Source organism: Rhinoderma darwinii, chromosome 1 (genome assembly GCF_050947455.1).
Source record: "Rhinoderma darwinii isolate aRhiDar2 chromosome 1, aRhiDar2.hap1, whole genome shotgun sequence".
Taxonomy (NCBI): domain Eukaryota; kingdom Metazoa; phylum Chordata; class Amphibia; order Anura; family Rhinodermatidae; genus Rhinoderma; species Rhinoderma darwinii.
In genome coordinates, this window is record NC_134687.1 from 236,453,660 (window position 1) to 236,479,632 (window position 25,973).

At 43.5% G+C, this 25,973-nt stretch overlaps 1 protein-coding gene across 1 annotated transcript in view; it reads right to left on the reverse strand.

Moving 5' to 3' along the window:
* Positions 1 to 25,973, reverse strand: part of B4GALT1 (beta-1,4-galactosyltransferase 1) — a 94,103-nt gene that overhangs the window by 11,724 nt on the left and 56,406 nt on the right. The window contains exons 3-4 of the mRNA XM_075862896.1: positions 5,833 to 6,020; positions 308 to 430 (exon numbers count right to left, since the gene is read on the reverse strand). Coding sequence (XP_075719011.1) covers positions 308 to 430; positions 5,833 to 6,020 — 311 coding nt within the window. The remainder of the gene's footprint in view (positions 1 to 307; positions 431 to 5,832; positions 6,021 to 25,973) is intronic.

Sequence of the window (25,973 nt, forward strand, 5' to 3'; positions counted from 1 at the left end):
AAAATTGGTTATATAGCAAATGGTGTGGAAAACTATAAGATTGGGAGCCACAGACACTTCTGCGATCTGTCAGTCCACAGCCTAGCGCAAACGCTGCGGTCCGTAAGTCCACAGTCTAGTGTAATATAATAAGGATTAATTTGACAACCAAATAAATATAATGTGACTCCTAAAGATGTCGAAGTAATTTTTTTTTTAAGACATGCAGGGTTCGTCTGAATGGTCTAGTTGTACACATTAGTTTATATTTGTTTCCAATAACACAAAAACTTTATGGTCCAGGATCAGTTAGCTGAAAAAAACATACCGATTGTATATGTCATCATCTTCTCCACCCCATCCCCAGTAATTGTTTGGAAATCCATTGATTTTTTTAAATTGCTCTTTGCTTAAGGCAGATACCCCTCCAAAATACTGGTTATATGGTAACCTGAAAAGGAAAAAAAAAAAAAAAAGAGAGAACGATAACCTTCTTTACACAAATCCATTATAAGCCTCTGCGAGAAACCTCAATGCGAGGAACAGGGCAATATGAAACAAATGAAGCCTCAAACCATGATATAATTTTTTTTTATGTATGTATTCCAAGAGCCATAACTTTTTTATATTCTTACCAACGTAGCTATAGGAAGACTTTATTTTTGAAGAAAGATTATTTTTTTCATGCCATTTACTGTGCGGTATAAAAGAGCGAGCGAGAGGAAGAGAGCGAGAGGAAGAGAGCGAGAGGAAGAGAGCGAGAGGAAGAGAGCGAGAGGAAGAGAGCGAGAGGAGAGAGAGAGAGAGAGAGAGAGAGAGGAGAGAGAAAGGAGAGAAAGAGTGAGAGAAAGAGAGAGAAAGGGAGCAAGGAGAGAGAGAGAGAGAAAGCAAGGTGTGAGAGAGCGCGAAAGAGAAAGGAGAGAGAGAGCAAGGTGAGAGAGAGCAAGGTGAGAGGGTGAGAGAGAGAGCGAGAGAAAGCAAGGAGAGAGAGCGATAGAAAGCAAGGTGCGAGAGAGAGAGAGAGAGAAAGCGAGAGAGAGAGAGAGAGAGAGAGAAAGCAAGGAGAGAGAGCGAAAGGTGAGAGAGAGAGAGAAAGCAAGGTGAGAGAGAGAGAAAGCAAGGTGAGAGAGAGAGAGAGAGAGAGAGAAAGCAAGGTGAGAGAGAGAGAGAGAGAGCGCAAGGGAAAGGAGAAAGAGAGAGAGAGAGCAAGGAGAGAGAGAGAGCGAGCAAGGAGAGAGAGAGAGAGAGAGCGAGCAAGGAGAGAGAGAGAGAGAGAGGAGAGAGAAAGGAGAGAAAGAGTGAGAGAAAGAGTGAGAAAGGGAGCAAGGAGAGAGAGAGAAAGCAAGGTGTGAGAGAGCGCGAAAGAGAAAGGAGAGAGAGAGCAAGGTGAGAGAGAGCAAGGTGAGAGGGTGAGAGAGAGAGCGAGAGAAAGCAAGGAGAGAGAGCGATAGAAAGCAAGGTGCGAGAGAGAGAGAGAGAGAGAGCAAGGGAAAGGAGAAAGAGAGAGAGCGAGCAAGGAGAGAGAGCGAGCAAGGAGAGAGAGCGAGAGAGAGAGAGCAAGGAGAGAGAGCGAGAGAGAGAGCGAGAGAGAGAGCGAGAGAGAGAGAGCAAGGAGAGAGAGAGAGAGAGAGCAAGGAGAGAGAGAGAGCAAGGAGAGAGAGAGAGAGAGAGCAAGGAGAGAGAGAGAGAGAGAGCAAGGAGAGAGAGAGAGAGAGAGCAAGGAGAGAGAGAGAGAGAGAGAGAGAGAGCAAGGAGAGAGAGAGAGAGAGCAAGGAGAGAGAGAGAGAGAGAGAGAGAGCAAGGAGAGAGCGAGAGAGAGAGAGAGAGAGAGAGCAAGGAGAGAGAGAGAGCAAGGAGAGAGAGAGAGAGAGCGCAAGGAGAGAGAGAGAGAGCAAGGAGAGAGAGAGAGAGAGAGAAAGCAAGGAGAGAGAGAGAAAGCAAGGAGAGAGCGAGAGAAAGCAAGGAGAGAGCGAGAGAAAGCAAGGTGTGAGAGAGAGAGAAAGAGAGAAAGCAAGGTGTGAGAGAGAGAAAGCAAGGTGTGAGAGAGAGAGAGAGAAAGCAAGGTGTGAGAGAAAGAGAGCGAGAGAAAGGGAGCGAGAAAGAGAGCGAGAAAGGGAGCGAGGAGAGAGCGAGAGAAAGCAAGGTGAGAGAGAGCGAGAGAAAGCAAGGTGTGAGAGAGCGCGAAAGAGAAAGGAGAGAGAGCAAGGTGAGAGGGTGAGAGAGCAAGCTGAGAGAGAGAGCGAGAGAAAGCAAGGTGAGAGAGAGAAAGCAAAGAGAGAGAGAAAGCAAAGAGAGAGAGAAAGCAAAGAGAGAGAGAAAGCAAAGAGAGCGAGAGAGAGAGAGAGAGAGAGTGCGAAAGGTGAGAGAGCGCAAGGCGAGAGAGAGCGCAAGGTGAGAGAGAGAGCGCAAGGTGAGAGAGAGAGCGTGCAAGGTGAGAGAGAGAGAAAGCAAGGTGTGAGAGAGAGAGAGAGAGAAAGGTGTGAGAGAGAGAGAGAAAGAGAGAAAGCAAGGTGTGAGAGAGAGAAAGCAAGGTGAGAGAGAGCGAGCAAGGAGAGAGAGCGAGAGAGAGAGAGCAAGGAGAGAGAGCGAGAGAGAGAGCGAGAGAGAGAGAGAGAGAGAGAGAGAGAGAAAGGTGAGAGAGAGAGAGAGAGAGAGAGAGAGAGAGAGAGAGAGAGAGAGAGAGAGAGAGAGAGAGAGAGAGAGAGAGAGAGAGAGAGAGAGAGAGAAAGCAAGGTGAGAGAGAAAGCAAGGTGAGAGAGAAAGCAAGGTGAGAGAGAAAGCAAGCGAGAGAGAAAGCAAGCGAGAGAGAAAGCAAGCGAGAGAGAAAGCAAGCGAGAGAGAAAGCAAGCGAGAGAGAAAGTGAGAAGAAATAAGAAGGCAAAGACATGGCCACGGAGATCCTCTCAACAGTTAGACAAAAGATCTGAAGATTGACTTTTAGATTGGCCTTTTAAAGGTCTTTTCTGGCTTACTGCCTTACATGTTATTGGCCACATAAGAAATGCGAAATTACAATACATCATTCTATTTACAAGCTTTATGTGGTCTAGAATATCACGTCTGTCTCCAGTAAACTTGGCAGTCATATTAGAATGGCCTTGAAAGCCTGGTAAGGCGGCCAGAAGTCGGATATTCAGAGAATACTGTTTAAGAACAAAACACAGATAGTAAAATTATATAAAATACATTTCAGAGGCAAAGTATACATATACGTAGTGGAAAGGAAGAAGTTGGATCCAGCGTTGTTTTGAATAAAACGGAAACTAATTCCAAGTTTAAGGCTGGGTTCACACGAGCACATTAACGTCCGTAATGGACGGACGTATTTCGGGCGGAAGTTCCGGACCGAACTCAGTGCAGGGAACCGGGCTCCTAGCATCATAGTTATGTACGATGCTAGGAGTCCCTGCCTCTCCGTGGAACTACTGTCCTGTACTGAAAACATAATTACAGTACGGGACAGTTCTCCTGCAGAGAGGCAGGGACTCCTAGCATCGTACATAACTATGATGCTAGGAGCCCGGCTTCCTGCACTGAGTTCGGTCCGGGACTTCCGGCCGAAATACGTCCGTCCATTACGGACGTTAATGTGCTCGTGTGAACCCAGCCTAATTCCAATGTTAAAACAGGATCAAAAGAGAATGATATCCTGAAGTGCAGGGAGAAGTTACAATGGTATAGGAAGCCTACGCGTTTCAGACGCCTCCTGCGTCCTTAATCATGGCTGGGTTTGACTGGCTGGCATGTATAGCTGATATATATATCCGGTTTGACATGTGTTTTCTGATTGCGTACCAGGTGACGTGAGTCTCCCAGAACGCAAACAGGAATGAAGTGCGGCCGGAATCCTCTCTGACGGGCGTGACGTTCTCTGGATTCGGTAAGTAAATTATTTAATTATGTATAAGAAATGACAGTATTAGGGTATGTGCACACACACTAATTAAGTCCGTAATTGACGGACGTATTTCGGCCGGAAGTCCCGGACCGAACTCAGTGCAGGGAGCCGGGCTCCTAGCATCATAGTTATATACGATGCTAGGAGTCCCTGCCTCTCTGCAGGACAACTGTCCCGTACTGTAATCATGTTTTCAGTACGGGACAGTTGTCCTGCAGCGAGGCAGGGACTCCTAGCATCGTACATAACTATGATGCTAGGAGCCGGCTCCCTGCACTGAGTTCGGTCCGGTACTTGCGGCCGAAATACGTCCGTCAATTACGGACGTAATTAGTGTGTGTGCACATACCCTTAGTGATAATGATTTGGGTGCCAAGATGTTATTTTGATTTTTTCGGGAAAAACTATATATTGAGGTTGTTGTCTAACAGGCTTGGCAGGGACGCAGTAATTTCCGGTATGTCGTGTGTTTTGTTTGCGTTCTAGGTCACCTGGATCCCCTGGAACGCAAGCAGGAATCGGAGCGGCGTCTGGTCTTTGGGAAGTGAGCCCGGCACGTGCCGGTTTGGTTGGTAAGTACATTATGTCATTCAATGTGGAAGATGGCAATACTTGTAGAATTGAATCCAATGTTAGAAATTGTAAGAAATTAAATATATAAGAGGAAAAGTATATCGTATATGTTTTCTTACCCAAACAAACGGTTTTTTCGTTAGTATGGTAAAAATAAGAGCATGGTTGTAGTCAAACTGGATGTTATTTTAAATCAGGCAGTCAGTGAGATTTTTATTCATTGTGACCAAGTAAACGTGGAACGTGAGAAAGGTAATGAAAAAGAGAAATAGTAGGGCTAAAAATGACACAATGAATAAAAATCTCACTGACTGCCTGATTTAAAATAACATCCAGTTTGACTACAACCATGCTCTTATTTTTACCATACTAACGAAAAAACCGTTTGCTTGGGTAAGAAAACATATACGATATACTTTTCCTCTTATATATTTAATTTCTAACATTGGATTCAATTCTACAAGTATTGCCATCTTCCACATTGAATGACATAATGTACTTACCAACCAAACCGGCACGTGCCGTCTCACTTCCCAAAGACCAGACGCCGCTCCGATTCCTGCTTGCGTTCCAGGGGATCCACGTGACCTGGAACGCAAACAAAACACACGACATACCGGAAATAACTGCGTCCCTGCCAAGCCTGTTAGACAACAACATCAATACATAGCTTTTCCCGAAAAAATCTAAATAACATCTTGGCACCCAAAGCATTATCACTAATACTGTCATTTCTTATACATAATTAAATAATTTACTTACCGAATCCAGAGAACGTCACGCCCGTCAGAGAGGATTCCGGCCGCACTTCATTCCTGTTTGCGTTCCGGGAGACTCACGTCACCTGGTACGCAATCAGAAAACACACGTCAAACCGGATATATATATATATCAGCTATACATGCCAGCCAGTCAAACCCAGCCATGATTAAGGACGCAGGAGGCGTCTGAAACGCGTAGGCTTCCTATACCATTGTAACTTCTCCCTGCACTTCAGGATATCATTCTCTTTTGATCCTGTTTTAACATTGGAATTAAACTTGGAATTAGTTTCCGTTTTATTCAAAACAGCGCTGGATCCAACTTCTTCCTTTCCACTATCTCTTCACCGTGTGCCGACACGAGGACCCGTGCGTAGTCAATAGTGAAAGTCTACACACAAGGTGAGCTGGAGGCTTCTTCTCCCCTTTTTTCCATTATACATATACGTAGCTTAAGCATATAATATTAGCAATTGATTATTACCAAAAGCTATAACGACTATTTTTCTTTATCAACATACTGACATTGCCTATCAGGTAGCCTGTCAGCTACAGACTGTATGGTATAGGGACTGTGTGGAACATTTTCTACAAAAAAAAACACAACAAATGATCCCTTACCCGAATCCAAATTTATCCATGGATACAGACAAGTGTCTGGGTTGGCTGTAACACTTGTAGATGTTCCGGTCGTCCATTGGGATAAGGTCAACGTCGCTGAATACAAAGCAGTTATAATCATATTCTTTTAAAGCTTCCATATAGCCAATGTTGAGGAGTTTAGCACGGTTAAAAGTTGCATCCCCATCCTTGAAGTGTGTAAACAAAAAAAATAAAAATTAGATGTGTGGTAAATGATTAACTATGTTATGCCTCGTGCACACGACAGTGTGCGCCGGCTGGGTCCTGCCAGTGATCCGCAGAAAGATAGGACATGTCCTATGTTTCCACGGATCGTAAAATCGGGTCAGTTTTCACTGACCCGATTCCCCCCGCTAAAGTGAATGGGTCTGTGAAAACTATTGTGAAAAACAGCCCAAGCGGTACTGGGTCGTGTCCAACGGCTAGGCTATTAAGACTTTGAAATAATCTAGAAAATTATATTGTATAACTGATATCTTGCTACAATTCATGCATCTACAGTTTCTACTAGATCAAGGAAACAATACTATAGCGTATACAAACAGCACTTGATATATTCACACTTATTACTTTAAGCCTCTACAACAACCACGCTGGTGCATAAATGACACAATTCACATTATTATCAAAGTGTTTGTTAATTTTACAGAATTTATCATCAAAGTGAATGCTGGGTGTGAATAAAAACAGTCCCCAATTTTATTGTATTTATCATCTCAAATGATGGCCTGAGCAAGACATTTCACACAGGTGTTCCAGTCGTCCTTTGTACATGTGCCAGAAAAGTAATCTGTGATGTGGGATGGGTAAAAGTAATTCCTTACTATCTGGACGACAGCAGGGTGTAAACCTCTGCAACCACTCTTTGTAAGGGCTGATTCAAACGAACGTTGCGTTTTTGCGCGCGCAAAAAACGCAGCGTTTTGCGCGCGCAAAAAACACTTGACAGCTCCGTGTGTCATCCGTGTATGATGCGTGGCTGCGTGATTTTCGCGCAGCCGCCATCATAGAGATTAGTCTAGTCGACGTCAGTCACTGTCCAGGGTGCTGAAAGAGTTAACTGATCGGCAGTTAACTCTTTCAGCACCCTCGACAGTGAATGCCGATCAGAATATCGAGAAACCTGTTAAAAAAAAAAAGAAAAAGTTCGTACTTACCGAGATCTTCCCTCCCGGCCGTTGCCTTGGTGACGCGTCCTTGGTGACGCGCCTCTCTTGACATCGGGCCCCACCTCCCTGGATGACGCCGCAGTCCATGTGACCGCTGCAGCCTGTGCTTGGCTGGAGCTGTCACTTGGACTGAATTGTCATCCCGGGAGGTCAGACTGGAGGAAGAAGCCGGGAGTTATCCGTAAGTCAGAACTTCTTTTTTTTTTTACACGTTCATGTATATTGGGATCGGAAGTCACTGTCCAGGGTGCTGAAAGAGTTTAACTCTTTCAGCACCCTGGACAGTGACTATCTCCTGACGTCGCGTACCGGAAATTTTTTTGCCGAGTTCGGCCGAACTCGGTGAAGTTCGGTTCGGTTGTCCGGGTTCGCTCATCTCAAAGACAGTCCGTTTGGATGTTTGTAAACAGAAAAGCACGTGGTGCTTTTCTGTTTACATTCATCCTTTTGACAGCTGGTGCGCGAAACAGGCAGTTCGCACGGAAGTGCTTCCGTGCGACCTGCGTGGTTTTCACGCACCCATTGACTTTAATGGGTGCGTGATGCGCGAAATACGCGGAGATATTGAACATGTCGCGCTTTTTGCGCAGCGGACAAACGCTGCGCAAAAAGCACGGACTGTCTGTACTGCCCCATAGACTTGTATTGGTCTGTGCGTGGCGCGTGAAAACCACGCGGCCCGCATGGACCCAATACACGTTCGTGTGAATCCCCCCTAAAGGTAACAGCAGAACAGTCAATTGATTGTTCGGTTTGAGGCCTTTCTACAACTTAGTCACGAAGGCCGTATTCACTGTAGAAATAGGGACGGGAACAGCACCACAGTCACTTTAAATGGGGATGAAACAATGCAACAGAACGTCTCCAGCCCACTCAAGGACTCACAGGAAGAAGCAGCAAGAACCTCAGCATTCCAAAAGATCAAATGTTTTTATTGTCCCATAGTAAATAGACACCAAGCTGGTGTCTAGAACTATCCGTCAATAAAAAGATTTGATTTTTTGGAATGCTGACGTCATTGCTTCTTTTCCTGTAAAATCTTATTTACATCACGTTTTTCGACTACACTTAGCGCGTAGGTAAGGAAGGCTCCCGATGTAGATTCTAAACATGTCCATAGGGTAACATTAGCCAGGTGAAGGCAAAAACAGTGCTCTTTTGACCTCTGTCAAACTGGTACACCGCAGAATGTATTTTAGTAGACTACGCTATTCCATACAATGGCACCATGTAAAAAAAAAAAAAACGTATAGCGCACTGTAGACTTTTTTTTAATACATGAAAGCCTGTGTGCACTGTATGGCATCAGTCACAGGCATTTGTTAAACGTATACGTTATGAGCCTTAAATTAGCTTTTTATGTCCTATATGTTAAATGGATGCCATATTGGCCTGTGTGAAGGCATCCGTCACAGTCTCCATTTAACATATACGTCTGGAGTGTTTCCCCGTGTATATGTTAAACGGAGGCCAAAAACGTCATGTGAACAGGGCCAAAAAATAAAAACAAAGACAAGTTCATCCTAATGGCTAAGAGCATTGATCCAGAGGAAGGCAAAGCAACCCCTATGAGATAGTTGTGAACTGTTCTCATTTACACGGGTTCTGTATACAGAATTACATGCACTATACTATATTATTAATTGGTGGAAAATGTGTTCAATAAATAAAACATGAGTTGACCTGGATGCTTTTATTTGATGTATATATTAAAATGAATTAATTCGGCATCTGACAATCCAGTTTTATAAACCAGGCACAGAACTGCAATATAATTTCACAAGAAAACCAAAATTTGCCGCTGCATATTTTGTTAATATTTTCCTGAAAGAAGAAAGCCCAATTAAATACTGTATAGGGTACTAATTATTAGTTCTACATAAGCTTCAGGTAGGTAATATCATGAGAGGAGGATGACAGCCAATGCTTACCATAGGGCTGGGCTATTAATCGAAAAAAAAACTAAAACGGAAATTCAGCACAATTAACCAATGTCATCTTGCACATTTAGTTTTCCCTGTTTTTTTTCTCCCATTTCAACTGTATCTGCGTCCTCAGGACGCAGATACAGTTGAATCTAATGGTAGAGAAGGGAGCCGTAACGTCCCTGCGCTATCAATCACTATGTATCGCCAGACGCTCACAGTTCGGCGCAAAATAGTGATGTCATTGTGCCTGTCTGCGCTGAGCCAAACGGATCGGAGGAGCAGGGGAATCTCCTCCACCCGTCGTTGGAAAGGGATCAGGGGAGTATGTATTTTATTAGGCACTATTGGAGCTGTGAGGCGTCATACTGCGCGGAGGGGGGCAGTTACGGGGGCGTCATACTGGGCGGAGGGGGGCAGTTACGGGGGCGTCATACTGGGCGGAGGGGGGCAGTTACGGGGGCGTCATACTGGGCGGAGGGGGGCAGTTACGGGGGCGTCATACTGGGCGGAGGGCAGTTACGGGGGCGTCATACTGCGCGGAGGGCAGTTACGGGGGCGTCATACTGCGCGGAGGGCAGTTACGGGGGCGTCATACTGCGCGGAGGGCAGTTACGGGGGCGTCATACTGCGCGGAGGGCAGTTACGGGGGCGTCATACTGCGCGGAGGGCAGTTACGGGGGCGTCATACTGTGTAGGGAGAACTATGAAGCATTAAACGGTGTAGGGAGAACTATGGGGCATTATACTGTGTAGGGAGAACTATGGGGCATTATACGGTGTAGGGAGAACTATGGGGCATTATACGGTGTAGGGAGAACTATGGGGCATTATACGGTGTAGGGAGAACTATGGGGCATTATACGGTGTAGGGAGAACTATGGGGCATTATACTGTGTAGGGAGAACTATGGGGCATTATACGGTGTAGGGAGAACTATGAGGCATTATACTGTGTAGGGCGCACTATGGGGGAAATATACTGTGTGGGTGCAGTGTCAGGGGGTATATTATATACAGTAGTATACAGCAGGCTCAGGGGATGAATAGTAATTCAATGGCATAATATAGGCTAATAGGGGAGTTGTACGCAAAAAGTGGCGTGGCCTAAATAATCTTCATTAATCGTAATTGAGGTTACATTTTCAGCCCTAGTTAGCCACATTCAATGCTCTATTAACCGGTTCAGGACCGGGCTATTTTGATCCTTCAGGAACAGATACCGTTTAGCCCTTTTAACACTCGTTAGTTAAATGGCTATAACTTTGTTATTTGTTGGTCTAGCGATGTGATTGTTGCGTTGTTTTTTTCCGTAGAAAATGCAGGTTTCTTTTTTTATCATTTTTATAAACATCCTTTTTGCTATTTTAGAATTTTTAGGCTTAAAGTTTGAAAGTAGTAAAAAAAATAAGCTTTTTTACTTTTTAGCATTTTTTTTCTGGTAAGAACATAGTTTTATAACATTATATATATATATATATATATATATATATATATACACACAAATATATTTATTTGTACTTTATTACACATCAATAAATATTTATTGATGTGTAATAAAGTACAAATAATAATATTATATCAAAATATATTTGTGTCGAGATTTTTCTTTTCGGTTTAATAAAAGAACATAGTTTTACCCTAAAATAAACCTTTTACTTGTGATAGTCATTGTCTACCATACATTTGAATACATTACATGTCTATTTTTGTTTTGGACAATTGGCTCAGGGCTAGTTTTTTTGGGTGGGTATTTTGTGTGTGTTCATTTTCTTTGCACTTTATTTAACTTTTATTTTTTTATTATTATGGTCTGCCCCTCAAAAGGTCAGAAAAGACCTTTCGGGGACTTTATTTTTTGTTTCTTTCTATTACACCATGTTTTATGACTGTAACTGGGGCTGCACAGCCGGAGATCAGTTATTCAGCTCGAGCAGCAAGCTAAAACCCGCGCCGTAAATAGTTATGGCGCGGGTTTTAAGAACCATGACCGCTGGCCGTAAATACACAGCCAGCGTTCGGGAACCGGTTAAACGATGGTCCTTGTGAACACGTCCTTCTGCACCACAAATAGCTGTTATGTTTATGTCTGCCAAAGCTGGCTTAACTTAGAGAACTTGTTACTAGGTCATATTTTAACTGGTTCCCTTGCCTGAATAGAGCAGTCTCCCTGATTCCAGCACATTCCCCCCCCCCCCCCCCAGAGATATGACCCTCCGTTGTGTTGGCTCCCTGTATGCTATATTTCTGTAGTAAGCCAACAGTGTGGTGCTAGCCTTCCTGCCTCTAATGCTGACCAATCAGCACGAGGGATCTGGAGGTTAGCTCACACCCTGTTCGTTAACTACAGAAAATTATCATAGAGGGAGCCAACAATACAATGGGACAAATCGCTGGAACGTGGGGATCCAGGAAAAATGAGAAAAACTGCGCTGGAATTCGGGAGATGGCGCTATTCAGGTCAGTTAACCAGTTCAACTTATATGACCTAGTGACCGGTCCTCTTCAAAGCAAGAAAATTGGCACAGGGATCCTAAAAGATTCTATACATTTCCAGTCAGATCGTCATGCACTTCTGGAACCTTCTGAAGATTAATCTCAATAATACATGCCTGTTTCGTGAGTAATGATAATTATAGTGCATCATAAAGCAATTACCTCTGCACACCCCAAAAGATAATTGAATACAACCTATGATGACTTATTTATTAGGAACACTTTCCGTTGAGAAAACTTATGAGTCATCACGAGGATACCTTTTGTGTTGTAATCTTGTGGACTTACACAGCTAAGGCTATGTTCACATCTGCGTCAGGGCTCTGTTCTGACGTTCCGTCTGAGCTTCCCGTCGGAACAGAGCCCTGACTGACACAAACTGAAACCAAAAGGTTTCCGTTTCCATCACCATTAATTTCAATGGTGACGGATCCGGTGCCAATGGTTTCAGTTTGTCTCTGTTGTGCAAGGGTTCCGTCGTTTTGACGGGATGAATACTGTAGTCTACTATAGGATTAGAACGGAGCCGTGACGCAGATGTGAGCGAAGCCTAACAGGTATTGTATAGATATACGGTGTTACAGGTGCACTGCAACAAATCTCCAGAACTGATTTTAAAGACCAGAATATTTCCAACATGCATATAACTGACAGCTGTAAAGCAAATGAGGTTAACCCATCATAGAGAAGGAAAATACACAATATGACAGCTGCAGCTTATGATATCCTCTAAGTATGTTTCGCATTATTTGCACATACAGAAACTTACAGAACATTCAGCAAAAAATAAGTGAAGAGAAGTGATACTGTGTGTTTGTTTAGCGTACATTCATGTTTCACTCTGCCTAGGCAAGTCCAGGTAAAATCTAATGTGCAGTAGCAGCTGTTTTCTTACAAATACAGTTAGAAATTACAAGTCAGTATTAGTTTCTTTCATCTGTACCATTTTGCTGACACTCGTCTTGCAGGTGGGTACAGGAGAGCGAAAAACCACCAATTTACAGCTGAGCTTTCCAGTGTCTCCTTCTTGATCATCTACAGATAGAAAAAGCAGAGGGGAACGAGGGAAGAGAGATAGGAAAAATACAGAGGAGGAAACGTTAGAAAGAAAGTTGTTGCAGCAAAGAAAAACAGAACAGCAAAAAGGCTCCTCATGTAAATTATACCCCAGCAGCAAATGATTGCTTAGATTATCTACAGAAGATAAGATGTACAAACACATGTAAACAGAAATTACTTACTGGCTCCTGAAGGCTACAGTATTATTTAGAAGCATGGATGCAAAGTTTCCGGAGGTTGTGTAATAGGGAGAAGACTTTTTTTTTTATATAAATTTGTTATTAGTGTGTTATTAAAATAAATGTTATTTATTTGTGTTTTACTTTTTTCTTTTTTTTACTTCACTATGGGGGCTGCCATTTTTTTTTTCATCTCTGTATGTGTCGATTATCGACACATACAGAGATGGAATACGGCACATACATCCCCATAGTGAATGCGAACGGGAGCCGTTCCATTCACTATAGTGTATGCCGTCTGTGTGGAAACGGCGCATGCGCCGCTCCCACACAATCCAAATGGAAGGTCTTCGGCCGAGCGACATCCGGCGCCATTTTCTTGTGGACCGGAAGCCGCGGCCGGACAGTAAGATCACTACTTCCGGTCGCGGCTTCCGGACATATGTTCAGAAGCAAGGACTAGGAGCGGACGGAGCAGGTAAGTTATGTTTGTGTATGTTCGTGTTTTACTGTGTGATTACCACTGTATCTAATCTTCCTACACTGTGCATTCGCTCAAAAAATGGCGGCACACCGTGTAGGAGGTTTGAACATTCAACCCCCTCTTTTCTCCTGGCACTAACCAGGAGAAAGGAGGGGGATAGTTTGAGCACACTAGATTGAGTGTGTCTTCTCAAATTTTGCAGCATAAAGCAATGAAGTTGCTTTACCACATGCCAATGCTGAAATTTTGGGAATTCCTCCCTCTAGTGACCAGCACATGGAAATGTTATAAATGAGAATCTAATTTATAATATTTCCTGACTTGTGAATAAATGAAAAAAAATTAGAACAATGTGTAATCATGTATATACTAACTGTTTAACTAAAATATATATTTTTTTTTTCTAGCGACACATTCCCTTTAAGGCCTCATGCCCACTTCAGTCTTTTTCTTCAGGGTGCCAGCTGTTTTTCTGCCAGCTAGCACCCTGACCCATTCATTTCAATGGGGCCATACACACTTCAGTTTTTTTGACCGTCCCGTTGCTCCATTCCGATCAAAAGTAGAGCATGTCCTACTTTGGTCCGAGATTCCGTGACCGTGAGGCCCATGCAAGTAAATGGGGCCATCAAAAAAACTGAAGGCACACGGAAGGCATCCGTGTGCCGTCCGTGTGTGATGAAGCCGTTGCCTAGCAACGGCCGGGCGGGCAGAAGTACATTACAGATATATTACACTAATCGGCAGCCACTTGTCTCTATCAATCACTGATAGATAGAAGAGGCTGCTGATTAAAAATAAAATAAAAAGCAGTTCATACGTACCCCGGTCGTTGTCTTGGTGACGAGACCCTCTTCTTCCTCCAGTCCGACCTTCCTGTATAACGCGCCAGCCTGTGACTGGCTGCAGAGGCCACTGCAGCCTGTGATTAGCTGCAGAGACGGTCACGTGGGATGAAGAGTCATCCCTGGAGGTCGGCCTTCTGACGTCATCCAGACTTGCGTGACCGCCACTACAGCCTGTGATTGGTTGCAGCGGTGACATGGGCTGAAACGTCATCCCTGGAGGCCGGACAGGAGGAAAGTAAGTATGAACTTATTTTTTATTTCATTAAAATTTTATTTTCCGAGTGCCAAGCATGGTACTGTCCAGGGTGCATAAAGAGCATGATTCTTCAGCGCTAGTCACTGTCCAGGGTGCTGAAAGAGTTACCGCCGATCAGTGCAGCCCATTAACTTTTTCAGCACCCTGTACCGTGACTAGCGCTGAACAACCATGCTCTTTCAGAACCCTGGACAGTACCATGCTCGGTGCTCGGAAACACGGAGTGCAAACAGAAATCACATGGCCGCTAAAACGGGCACACTGATCCGTCAAAAATAGCCGTGAAGACGGTGATGGAAGTGTGCACAAGGCCTTAACACTACAGTCATCTTCTCCCTAGCATAAAGCGGCTGCTTTCAACTACACAGCAAAATGCAGGTGATACACTGAAGTTTTAGTGTATCCTAGGCTCTACTCACATCTACATAGTTGTTTCCGCACAACTATTACCATAAACCCCATTAAGGGACACCTAGGCGGAACCAACGGAACTTGTAACCGAGGATCCGGATGGAGCCTCCCACGCAGATGCAAACATAGCCTTAAGGCCTCATGCACACGACCGTAGCCATGTGCACGCCCGTGACTTTCGGGTCGGCCGGCAGCGGACTGTCAGCCGCAAGCTGCCCGCAAATCGCGGGCAATGCACATGGCCGCGGCCATTATTTTCAATGAGCCCGGACCGCAGAAGACGGATGTAATAAGATGTAATAAGACATGTCCGTTCTTTCCCGGGCCATAGAAATGAATGGGGCCGCAATTCTCCCGTGGATTTTCGGAGGAATTGCGGCCGCAAAAGCACATTCGTGTGCATGGGGCCTAAAAGAGGCATGCCCAACTCAGACATTTAGAGCATATCCACAGAACGGTCCCGCTGCATCCAGGCAGAGAATAAATGGAGAAGCGCCTCTCTCCATTCACTTCTATGGGAGTTCCCAAAACAGCCGAGCTCTCTCCATTCACTACTATCGGAGTTACAAAAACAGGTGAGCAAGCGAGCTCCATTCATTCTCCACCTGGACACGGTGATCTCTGTGCTTAGATGCAAGAGTGAAAATCTGACAACAAATAAACATAGGGCTGTCTAGATTGTTGTGACAGATTTTAAAGTTACAAGCCGTACCAAATGGGTTTAAGGATTGCTTCACATGCAGAGTTGCTGTTTTTTTTTTAATAAAAAGGCCAGTTTTATTGGTGACTTTTTCCACCTTGTGTTTTTTGTTAGTTGGCCGTCAATAGGGAAGTATAGAACGCACTTAAAATGTATATATATATATATATATATATATTTTTTTTTTTTAAGTTTGCGTTTTTTTTTTGTCGTGTTTTTTTTTTCAAAATGGCTGCAAGGCTGGCTTTAGCCGTTTTTTTCCTGCTATTAGTGTCATTTTTTTTCCCATAGACCCTCATAGTTTTTGTTTTGCCTCTTTAAAGAAACACAAGTGCCGATGTGTGTTGCCTTTTTTTGGTGGAGTTTTTGGTGGCATTTTTCCGAATTTATCACGTGTTGCAAAGAGGATTCTTTGCATCACATGATTTTTGAATCACAACAACATTAGCAATGTAAGAAATGCCACCTAAAAAAACCAAAATGCATGTAGTAAAACATTAACAAAAAAGGGCACAAAAATGTACCATTTTTCCCAAAAACTTTTTGGCCCAAAAAACACTGCACAAAAAGTGTGTGTGAAGGAAGCCTACAGCGGATGTATAATATGCAGCTCTAGTTGCTCTCTGCCAAATGGCACAAAACAATTTAATACATTTTGACAAAAAAATTACACTGGATTCATAAAGAAAGCGCTGCCTGGTCACTCCCCCTGTCCCAAATTTGAGTGACTGGCATCAAAGCAAATTGCACCTGGGCATCAAAGAACTCTTCCATAATACTGATCTTTGTTCCAAGCAACACTACAGCACATAATGCTTTGAGTCACGTTCCGGTAGAACTAGGGCTTGGTAACATGGCTTTAAAATAAAATCTCTATATATTCGTCAAGCTTACAGGCAATTCTCCCAGGCTTCCTTGTCCCGCCACCAGGGCCACTTTGACCATAGGGCAAACGGTGCACTTGCATCGGCTCCCTGGTAGAAGCACCATTTTTAACTGTATTCACATTTTGAGTACATGGATATATTTGAAAACTATGGTGGAAACGGATTGTCCATAGAATGTGTATGTTAGGGCCTGTTCACATTAGCGTTGGCTTTCTGTTGAGGGGCTCAGTCTGAGATTTCCGTCGTGGAACCCCTCAACGGATAGGCAAACGGGAACCTTTGCTTCCGTTCACATCACCATTGATATCAATGGTGACAAACATTGCTAATGGTTTCCGATTGTCAACATTCCGGCAGGTTTCCATTTTTTTTTTAACGGAATCAATAGTGCAGTAAATTTTTACATAATTGCAACTTAATAAATGGTACATTTATGGACTTATATCCCCTATAGAAACTAATAGTGTAGGTACATCTGTATGCATTTTCAACGTAAAATGGTGGAGGTACCACCATTTTACTTTGAATTGACACTGCCTATAGACAACCACTAGCAGTTGCGTAGTAATCTTCGGCTCCCCTAAGACAAAAATTTTTCTGCACGGACTAGCGGCAATATATACTGGTAGGGCCAGTTTGCGCCAGAATGCATTTGTTTTATTCCTGTTGGACAGTCCCTTATTATCTAGGAGACTGAGTGGCGCTGAGTAGTGCAGGAAGTGCAGAGCTGCAGACTAAAAAAAACAAAAACAAACACCTCAGTCGCCTTTGGCCTTTAATTATAGAAACTCAATAGCAGGGTTGCCAACCATCCTTAAATTTACAGACCGGCAGCAAAATGAGTCCGGGATTTATCCTCCATCCCCCGAAACGTTGAAATGCACATACACCAAAATGTGCATGCGCAGTGCAAACAAGGGAAGAGTAGGAACAAGAGGAGGGCGGACGGAGCCAAGCGAAATTCAGTCTGAGTGAGGTTGGTGTCGGCAATGGACCAATCCCATGATCTCATGTCGCTTCAGATCTACTCCCGGGCAGGTACTAACCTCACTCAGACTGCCTCCGCGACTTCACATAATTGCCAACAGTCCCGAATTTGCAGAGCCAGTCCCGGAAAATTACTGTCCCAGAAACTATCATTCCATTGTGTCTGCGTCCTCAGGACTCAGATACAATTGAATACTATGGCAGAGCAGGAAAGTATCCCCGCTCTGCAATTCACTCCTCCTGGAGCGGAATCCCCGGCCAGAGCGTTGCCGACGCTCTGGCCAGGGATTCCGCTCCTAGAGGGATCCCCTGGCGTTGCTGTGGACAGCGACTTCAGGGGCTCCTGCAGGAGCGGAATGCCCGGCCAGAGTGTCGGCAACGATCTGGTAGTGGTTTCTGCTCCAAGAAGGAGCCCCATTGGCGCTATCTACGGGGGGGGGGGGGGGTGGCACTATCCAGAGGGCACTGTGGCACTATCTACAGACGAGTGTATCTAAAGGGGAGCCGGACTCACCAAACAGCCCCGCTTGAAGCTTTCCCGCACTAAGTTAGCGTGGGGAAGCTACAAGCGGGGCTGTGATTGGTTGGTCACTCCTAGCACACTGCACTGATTTTGTAATGTATCCGTAAAAATGTTGGTCTGTCCGTGATTTTTACCTCAGTTGTCCAGTAATGATTGAAGTGGAGGTTGGCAACCCTGTTTAGGAGCCAAATTATATTTTTTGGTCACCAAATGAAAAAAGCAACATTAGCATTAGTTTAGCATTTGCACTAGACTGTGGACTGACCAGCAGCAATGTTTGGCGATATGCAACACGGCATCATAACTAATACTGTGGATGATCATACACTTCTTTATATGTATGTGTGACTATGGATGATAATCTATGTAATATGCATCATTACCCCTTAAAGAGGCTCTGTCACCAGATTTTGCAACCCCTATCTGCTATTGCAGCAGATCGGCGCCGCAATGTAGATTACAGTAACGTTTTTATTTTTTAAAAACGAGCATTTTTGGCCAAGTTATGACCATTTTTGTATTTATGCAAATGAGGCTTGCAAAAGTACAACTGGGCGTGTTGAAAAGTAAAAGTACAACTGGGCGTGTATTATGTGCGTACATCGGGGCGTTTTTACTACTTTTACTAGCTGGGCGTTCTGATGAGAAGTATCATCCACTTCTCTTCAGAACGCCCAGCTTCTGGCAGTGCAGACACACAGCGTGTTCTCGAGAGATCACGCTGTGACGTCACTCACTTCCTGCCCCAGGTCCTGCATCGTGTCGGACGAGCGAGGACACATCGGCACCAGAGGCTACAGTTGATTCTGCAGCAGCATCGGCATTTGCAGGTAAGTCGATGTAGCTACTTACCTGCAAACGCTGATGCTGCTGCAGAATCAACTGTAGCCTCTGGTGCCGATGTGGCCGACACGATGCAGGACCTGGGGCAGGAAGTGAGTGACGACACAGCGTGATCTTTCGAGAACACGCTGTGTGTCTGCACTGCCAGAAGCTGGGCGTTGTGAAGAGAAGTGGATGATACTTCTATACACAACGCCCAGCTAGTAAAAGTAGTAAAAACGCCCGGATGTAACGAACATAATACACGCCCAGTTGTACTTTTACTGTAAACACGCCCAGTTGGACTTTTGCAAGCCTCATTTGCATAAATACAAAAATGGTCATAACTTGGCCAAAAATGCTCGTTTTTTAAAAATAAAAACGCTACTGTAATCTACATTGCAGCGCCGATCTGCTGCAATAGCAGATGGGGTTGAAAATCTGGTGACAGAGCCTCTTTAATGCACCATGACGACACTATGTCATGGTGCAGGAGCTGACTAACGGCCAGGAACAGAGAGAACTCGGATCCTGGCCATTCAACTACTTAGATGCCGCGATCAACAGCGACCGAGGAATCTAAGCCGTTAGAAAGAAGGGGCCAGCCCCCTCAGACAGCCCACTGCTCCCCCGTGACACGATTGCCGGGTGCCTATGGATGTCATGGCAGCCTGGGGGCCTAATGAAGGCCCCCAGGTCAGCATTCTTTCTGCTTCAACATAAGCCCTGCCTCTAGCATTGCTGAACAGGAGCAGGTAAAAATGACAATACACAGCAATACATTAGTAATGCAGTGTAGTGCACCTAGGGGGACTAATAAAAGAATGTTAAAAATAGTTAAAGTTCTTAGTAGTGTACAAAACGTAAAAAAATATCAATATAAAGTTAAAAAAAACAAAAACATTTCCCATTTTTCCTCTAAAGTAATGTAAAAAAAGAAACAAAATTGATTTTGCCACATCTGTAAAGGCCGAACTATTGCAACATAACATTATTTAACACGGTGAATGCCGTAGAAAAAAAATATATGTAATAATAAAGAGTGATCAAAAAGTCATATGCACTAAAAAAACGGTACCAATAAAAACTACAGCTCATCCTGCAAAAATGAAGCCCTCACACATTTTTTATTTTTTTTTGAACAAAAACTTTCTCTTTGTAAAACTAGTAAAATATTACTAAAAAAACAACTACGGTATATAAAATTTGGTATCACTGTAATCGTATTGACCAGCAGAAAAAAGTTAAGCTCATGGTACGGTAAAAGTTGTATAAATGAAACTCAAATATACCATGGAGGAATTGCAGTTTTTTCCCCATTCCACCCCACAAACAATTTATTTTCAGTTCCCCAGTACATTATATGGTACTTTAAATGGTGCCAATAAAAACGACAACTCCTCCCGCAAAAAACAAGCCTCCAAACCGCTCCATTAACGTAAAAATAAAAAAAGTTATGGCTCTTGGAAGACTGAGTGAAAAACAAAAACGAAGAATGGCGTGGACTTTAAGGTTATGTTCACACGCTTAGCAAAAAACGTCTCAAAATATGGAGCTGTTTTCTCCTGATTTTCAGCCGTTTTTTTTTTTAAGCAACCTGCGTTTTTTCGCTGCCGTTTTTGGAGCGGTTTTTCTAGAGTGTCAATGAAAAACAGCTCAAGAAGTGACATGCACTTCTTTTCCGCAACAGTTTTTTTTTACGCGGCCATTTGAAAAACGGCCGCGTAAAAAACGCCCCGTCGGAATAGAACGCCGTTTTTGCCATTGAAATCAATGGGCAGATGTTTGGAGGCGTTCTGCTTCCCATTTTTCGAGAAGATTATGGCCAGAAAAACGGCTGACAACGCTCCGTGTGAACATACCCTAAGGGCTTAAAGAGGTATTCCAGCCTAAAACTTTTTTATATCTATGCACTGGACAGGCGATAAATTGGGATCCCCACCGATCGCCTGAACAGGAGGACTTTGAATAGCGCGGTGCCGCTCCATTCAAAGTCTATATTGAGCTAATGGAAATAGCTGAGAACTGTGATCGGCTGTTAAGGTCAGTGCAAGAGATTAACAGCCGGTCACAGTGCTCAGCTATTTCCATTAGCTCAATAGAGACTTTGAATGGAGCGGCACCGCGCAATGAACCAGGGGAAGAAATCAATTCTATTACTTGAAGCCGGTTCACCGCCTGCCGCCGAGAATGGTGAATGTATTCATACACTGTTCACCATATTTTATTATTAATAAGGTTTCAACCAATGGTGCACTCTGTTGATTTCTTTTATATTACTCTATGGCATCTGTCACATGTATACGTTAAACGTATACGTCGGGAAGCTTCTCTAGGGCCAGAGTCCCCAAGAAGAGCATCAGATCGCGCTCAGCCCGCAGATTGCAGCCTTGGGGAAGCTCCTGATGTCAGTGTCTATATGCTCAGTGACACCAGGAGCTTCCGCAGGGCCAGAGTCCCAGTACAGAGCGCTTCCTATGGTCTAGCTGGCGAGTGTGGCATTGTAAAACTTCCCTAGGGCCAGAGCACTTCCGATGCATTGTAAAGCTTCCCCAGGGCCAGAGTTTTACAGCCAGAAATCTGCTGCTCACAATTAAATACAGGCACACCTTCAAACCAATTAAATCGGCTGCCAGACATAACATGTATTCCAGCCATTATTTAAGCCTTGCTAAACAGAGTTAACAAAGTCATTGACAAGGCCTCAATCTAATACCTGGATTTATGAGCCACTACATGGACACACGTCACATCCCCCATCAGACTGACTCCAGATGCCTTAACTCCTAAGTCATCACCTCTATAACCTAGTTTTATTGCCCCGGCTTATCCTAATGATGTATCACCTCATGTACTAATTGTCTTTGTGTAACATCTTAAATGTTGTGCTTTTTTCCTCAGTTTTTCATATGTAAATACCTGAAGAAGGAGCCTGTGTGCTCTGAAAGCCGCATATAGAACTTTTATGGTTAGCCAATAAAGGTATCATACCTTCTATACTTTTGTCTTTTTTGACACAAGTATTTATCATTGCATATGGTTTTTGGCTAACACGGTACTACACTATGTTTTTTTTTACTGTACTTCGTGAAAATGGAGGATACTCCAATGTACCGAAAACAGATGGATCTTAAAAACCTACTGAAGAAACTGGCACAACTGAATAGCGTCATATTCTTCCTAACCAGATGCAAAAAGGATAATCTTATCCCCAAAGGCCTCAGGATCAAGAATCCAACTGAATATACCTACAACACTCACTTTTCACAGAAACTTTGCTACACATCATCTGAAAGACTGCGGAATCACTTTATTGGATTTTTTTTACAATAAGAAGAGAACCATCCAAAAGAAGATTAATTCCCTAAATGATACAATACATGGACCTGGATAAAGTCTAATCAAGCAAATATTAAAGGAATTCTACAATAAGTTACATCAACTTATCATCTGCAAACAAAAGAAACTGCACAGACTATGGAAGAATGTGGGTCTCAAAATACAAGGAGGAAAGCAAAATCCACATAACCGTTTGGATATACCATCCTCTGTTGTAAACCTCTCTCAGTATGAACCAAGCAAAATGGAAATTAATGTTCTGTCTAAAGGACTTCCATTTTGTCTCACTAAACCACTTGACAGAGCCCAGTTTTGCAGTGACGTGGAGGAATACTTCCGCAGATTGCGGCTGAAAGAATTATTTTCTGACAAAACAGATATGACATCACAAGCCGGGATGGGAAAAGAAACATCAAGAAAGACTACGACAAACTGGACCCCACAACATGGATACAATCAAAATCTGGATTACTACATTGACTGCTTCAGAAAAAAAGTAAAATCTGACATATTGAACAAGCAGCACAAAGTAACACACAATCTCAGCATGGAGGAAAGAACCGCCACAAAATCACTGAAATCCAACAAAGACATCATCATCAAACCCGCTGATAAAGGAGGGGCTGTAGTCATTCTGAATACATCAGATTATATCCAGGAGGCACACAGACAACTCTCAGACGAAAAATACTACACCCTGCTTAATGAAGACCCCACCAAACAATACACAGTAGAACTTGTCCATATCATCAATCGTTTCAACGCTGTGTCAGACAGTTTAATGGACCTTATACCGGACAATCCCAGAATGGGAACATTCTACATGTTACCTAAAATACATAAAGAAGGCAATCCAGGGAGACCAATCATTTCAGGTGTTGGGACTTTAACTGAGAATATTTCTGGCTGGGTGGAAAATCTTCTTAATCCCTTGGTGAGGTGCACACCCAGTTATGTCCAGGACACCACAGACGACCTCTGCAAACTCTCAGCCCTGGGTCCACTACCAGAGGGAACAATATTGGCAACTATGGATGTGGAGTCTCTGTATTCTAACGTCCCCCATGAGGATGGCATAGCCACATGCCAACACTTTCTTCAGAAGAACAATCTAGCGACAGAGCCAACCCTACCACTCATTAGGTTCGTACTCCATCACAATTATTTTTTATTTGACAAAGATATATATCTGCAATGTATGGGAAGCGCTATGGTAAGCAACATGTCACCACAATATGCTAACCTGTTTATGGCCAAACTAGAGGAGGAATTATTATCAACCTGCACAACTAAACCTCTAGCATATTTCCGGTACATTGATGACCTGCTGATAATCTGGACAGGCTCTGAACATGAACTGCTTTCTTTCCATAAAAACTTCAACAAGTTCCATCCTACCATCAAACTCACTCTCAACTACTCTACATCTCAAATACATTTCCTGGACATGACCATATACATGAGAGACAATACCATACAAACCACAATCTACCATAAACCTACAGGCCGTCCAGCATATCTGAGATGGAACAGCTTCCATCCGAGACACAAAGAAATCCATCATCTACAGCCAGGCTCTGCGCTACATACGGATCTGTTCAGACAGTGAAGACAGAAAACAACACCTGCTATCACTGAGGAATACATTCTTACAACAGGGATACCATCCAAGGATTATAGATGATCAGATCTACAGAGCAACAAGAATTCCAAGGAGCAATCTTCTGAAGTACAAAAAGAAGGAAGACAACAGCAGGGTGCCCCTAGTGGTCATATACAATCCACAAATGAACATCTTGAGGAAAATTACTGCTGATCTCCAACCTGTATTTAACAAAGACAATAAACTGAAGGAAATATTCCCAGATTTAACACTCCTGGCCTACAAACAGCCACCAAACCTAAGGAATCTCCTGGTCAGAAGTGCCCTCTCATCACCATCAGAGACTGGCACTTTTCCTTGCAACAGTAGAAAATGCAAGACCTGTACCAACATCTTGTCATCAAACACCATCCAGATACCAAACACGCAGCAGGACTATAAAATCACTGGCACGTTCTCCTGTACATCCTCCAATGTAGTGTACATGATCCTGTGTACAAGGTGCATAGATAAAGGAATCTACATTGGGGAAACCATCCAAAAACTACAAACCAGGATGAATCTACACAGACATAATAAAACAGGAGGTGGATACGCCCGTGGGAAAACACTTCTCTGGACCTGATCACAGCTTGGCAGATTTAAAAGGTACTAATACTAAAGGGTCATTTTAAAAACAGAGAGAAAAATTTGGGAATTCAAGATGATGATAAAATTCCAGTCATTGACACAAGGCCTCAATCTAACACCTGGATTTATAAGCCACTACATGGACACACGTCACGTCCCCCATCAGACTGACTCCAGATCCCTCAACTCCTAAGGCTGGGTTCACACAGAGTTTTTTGCAGGAGGAAAATCTGCCTCAAAATTTCCGTTTGGAAATTTGAGGCAGATTTTCTTCTGCCTGCACGCCGATTTTCGCCCGCGGTCATTGAGCGCCGCGGGCATAAAACGCTGTGAAATACTCTCTCTGCCTCCCATTGCGGTCAATGGGGGGGGGGGTCAGAGGCGTAAACGCCCGAAGATAGGGCATGTCCCTTTTTCCCGCGAGGAAAAAAAACACCTCCGCCTTCCATTGAAATCAATGGGAGACATTTTCAGCCGTTTTGTGGCGTGTTTTCCGACGCAGTTTCCACGTCAAAAAACTCAGTGTGAACCCAGCATAAGTCATCACCCCTATAAGCTCAGTTTTATTGCCCCGGCTTATCTTAATGATGTATCACCTCATGTACTAATTGTTTTTGTGTAACATCTTAACCGCTTCCCGACCGCCCACTGTATATTCACGTCGGCACTTGCTGTGCTCTGTGCAGTGCCGACGTGAATTCACGGTGGGTCTTAAAAGCGCGATCCGGGTGTCTCAGAGTAGCGCTGACACCCGGATCGCGCTGTTATCATCTGCCTCTGGTCCCGGAGATATGATCGGGACCTGATTAGTTCAGGTCCCGGTCATGTGATCGCAGGGAAAGTGTGTTGTAGCAACGAACTGGAAAGTTTGTTGCTATAACAAACTGGAAAGTTTGTTGCTACAACAAACTTTCCCGGGGACCGATTGCTGGTGTTGCAGTCGGTTATAAGGCAGAACCGGGGGCCACACAACGGCCCCCGGGTCTGCCATGCACGGCAGCCTATGAGAACCAGCCGGAGGCCGGTCCTCATAAGCTTCCTGTCAGTGTGACTCTCAGCGTCACACTGACAGTTTATAATACATTACACTACCTAGGTAAGTCAAACAAGTAAAAAATAAAGTAATAAAAATGTTTTATAAAAGTTACAAAAAATGCTTTTTTTTCCTATAAGTATTTTACTATAGGAAAAAAATGAAAATGTTAAAAAAAAGTACACATATTTGGTATCACCGCGTTCATAACGACCCAAACTATAAAACTATAATATTTTTCCCGCACGGTGAACACCGCAAAAAAAATAATTAAAAAACAATGTCAGAATCACTAATTTTTTTGGTCATCAACCCTCCCAAAATATAGAATAAAAAGTGATCAAAAAGTCGCCTGTATCCCAAAATAGTACCAATAAAAACTACAACCCGTCCCGCAAAAAACAAGCCCTTACACCGCTTTTTTGACGGAAAAATAAAAAATTATGGCTCTCAGAATATGGGGACACAAAAAATAAATAATTTTATCGAAAGGTGATTTTATTGCGCAATCGCCACAAAACATAAAAAACCTATATACATATGGTATCGCCGTAATCGTACCGACCCGCAAAAATAAAAGTAAAATGTCATTTATACCACACTGTGAACACCGTAAAAAAAAAATACAAAAAACATTGTCAGAATTTATGTTTCTTTGTCACTTTGCTTCCAAAAAAAAAATCGAATAAAAAGTGATTAAAAAAAACAAAAACTCACATGTACCCTAAAATGGTACCAATGAAAAGTACAGATTGTCCCGCAACAAATAA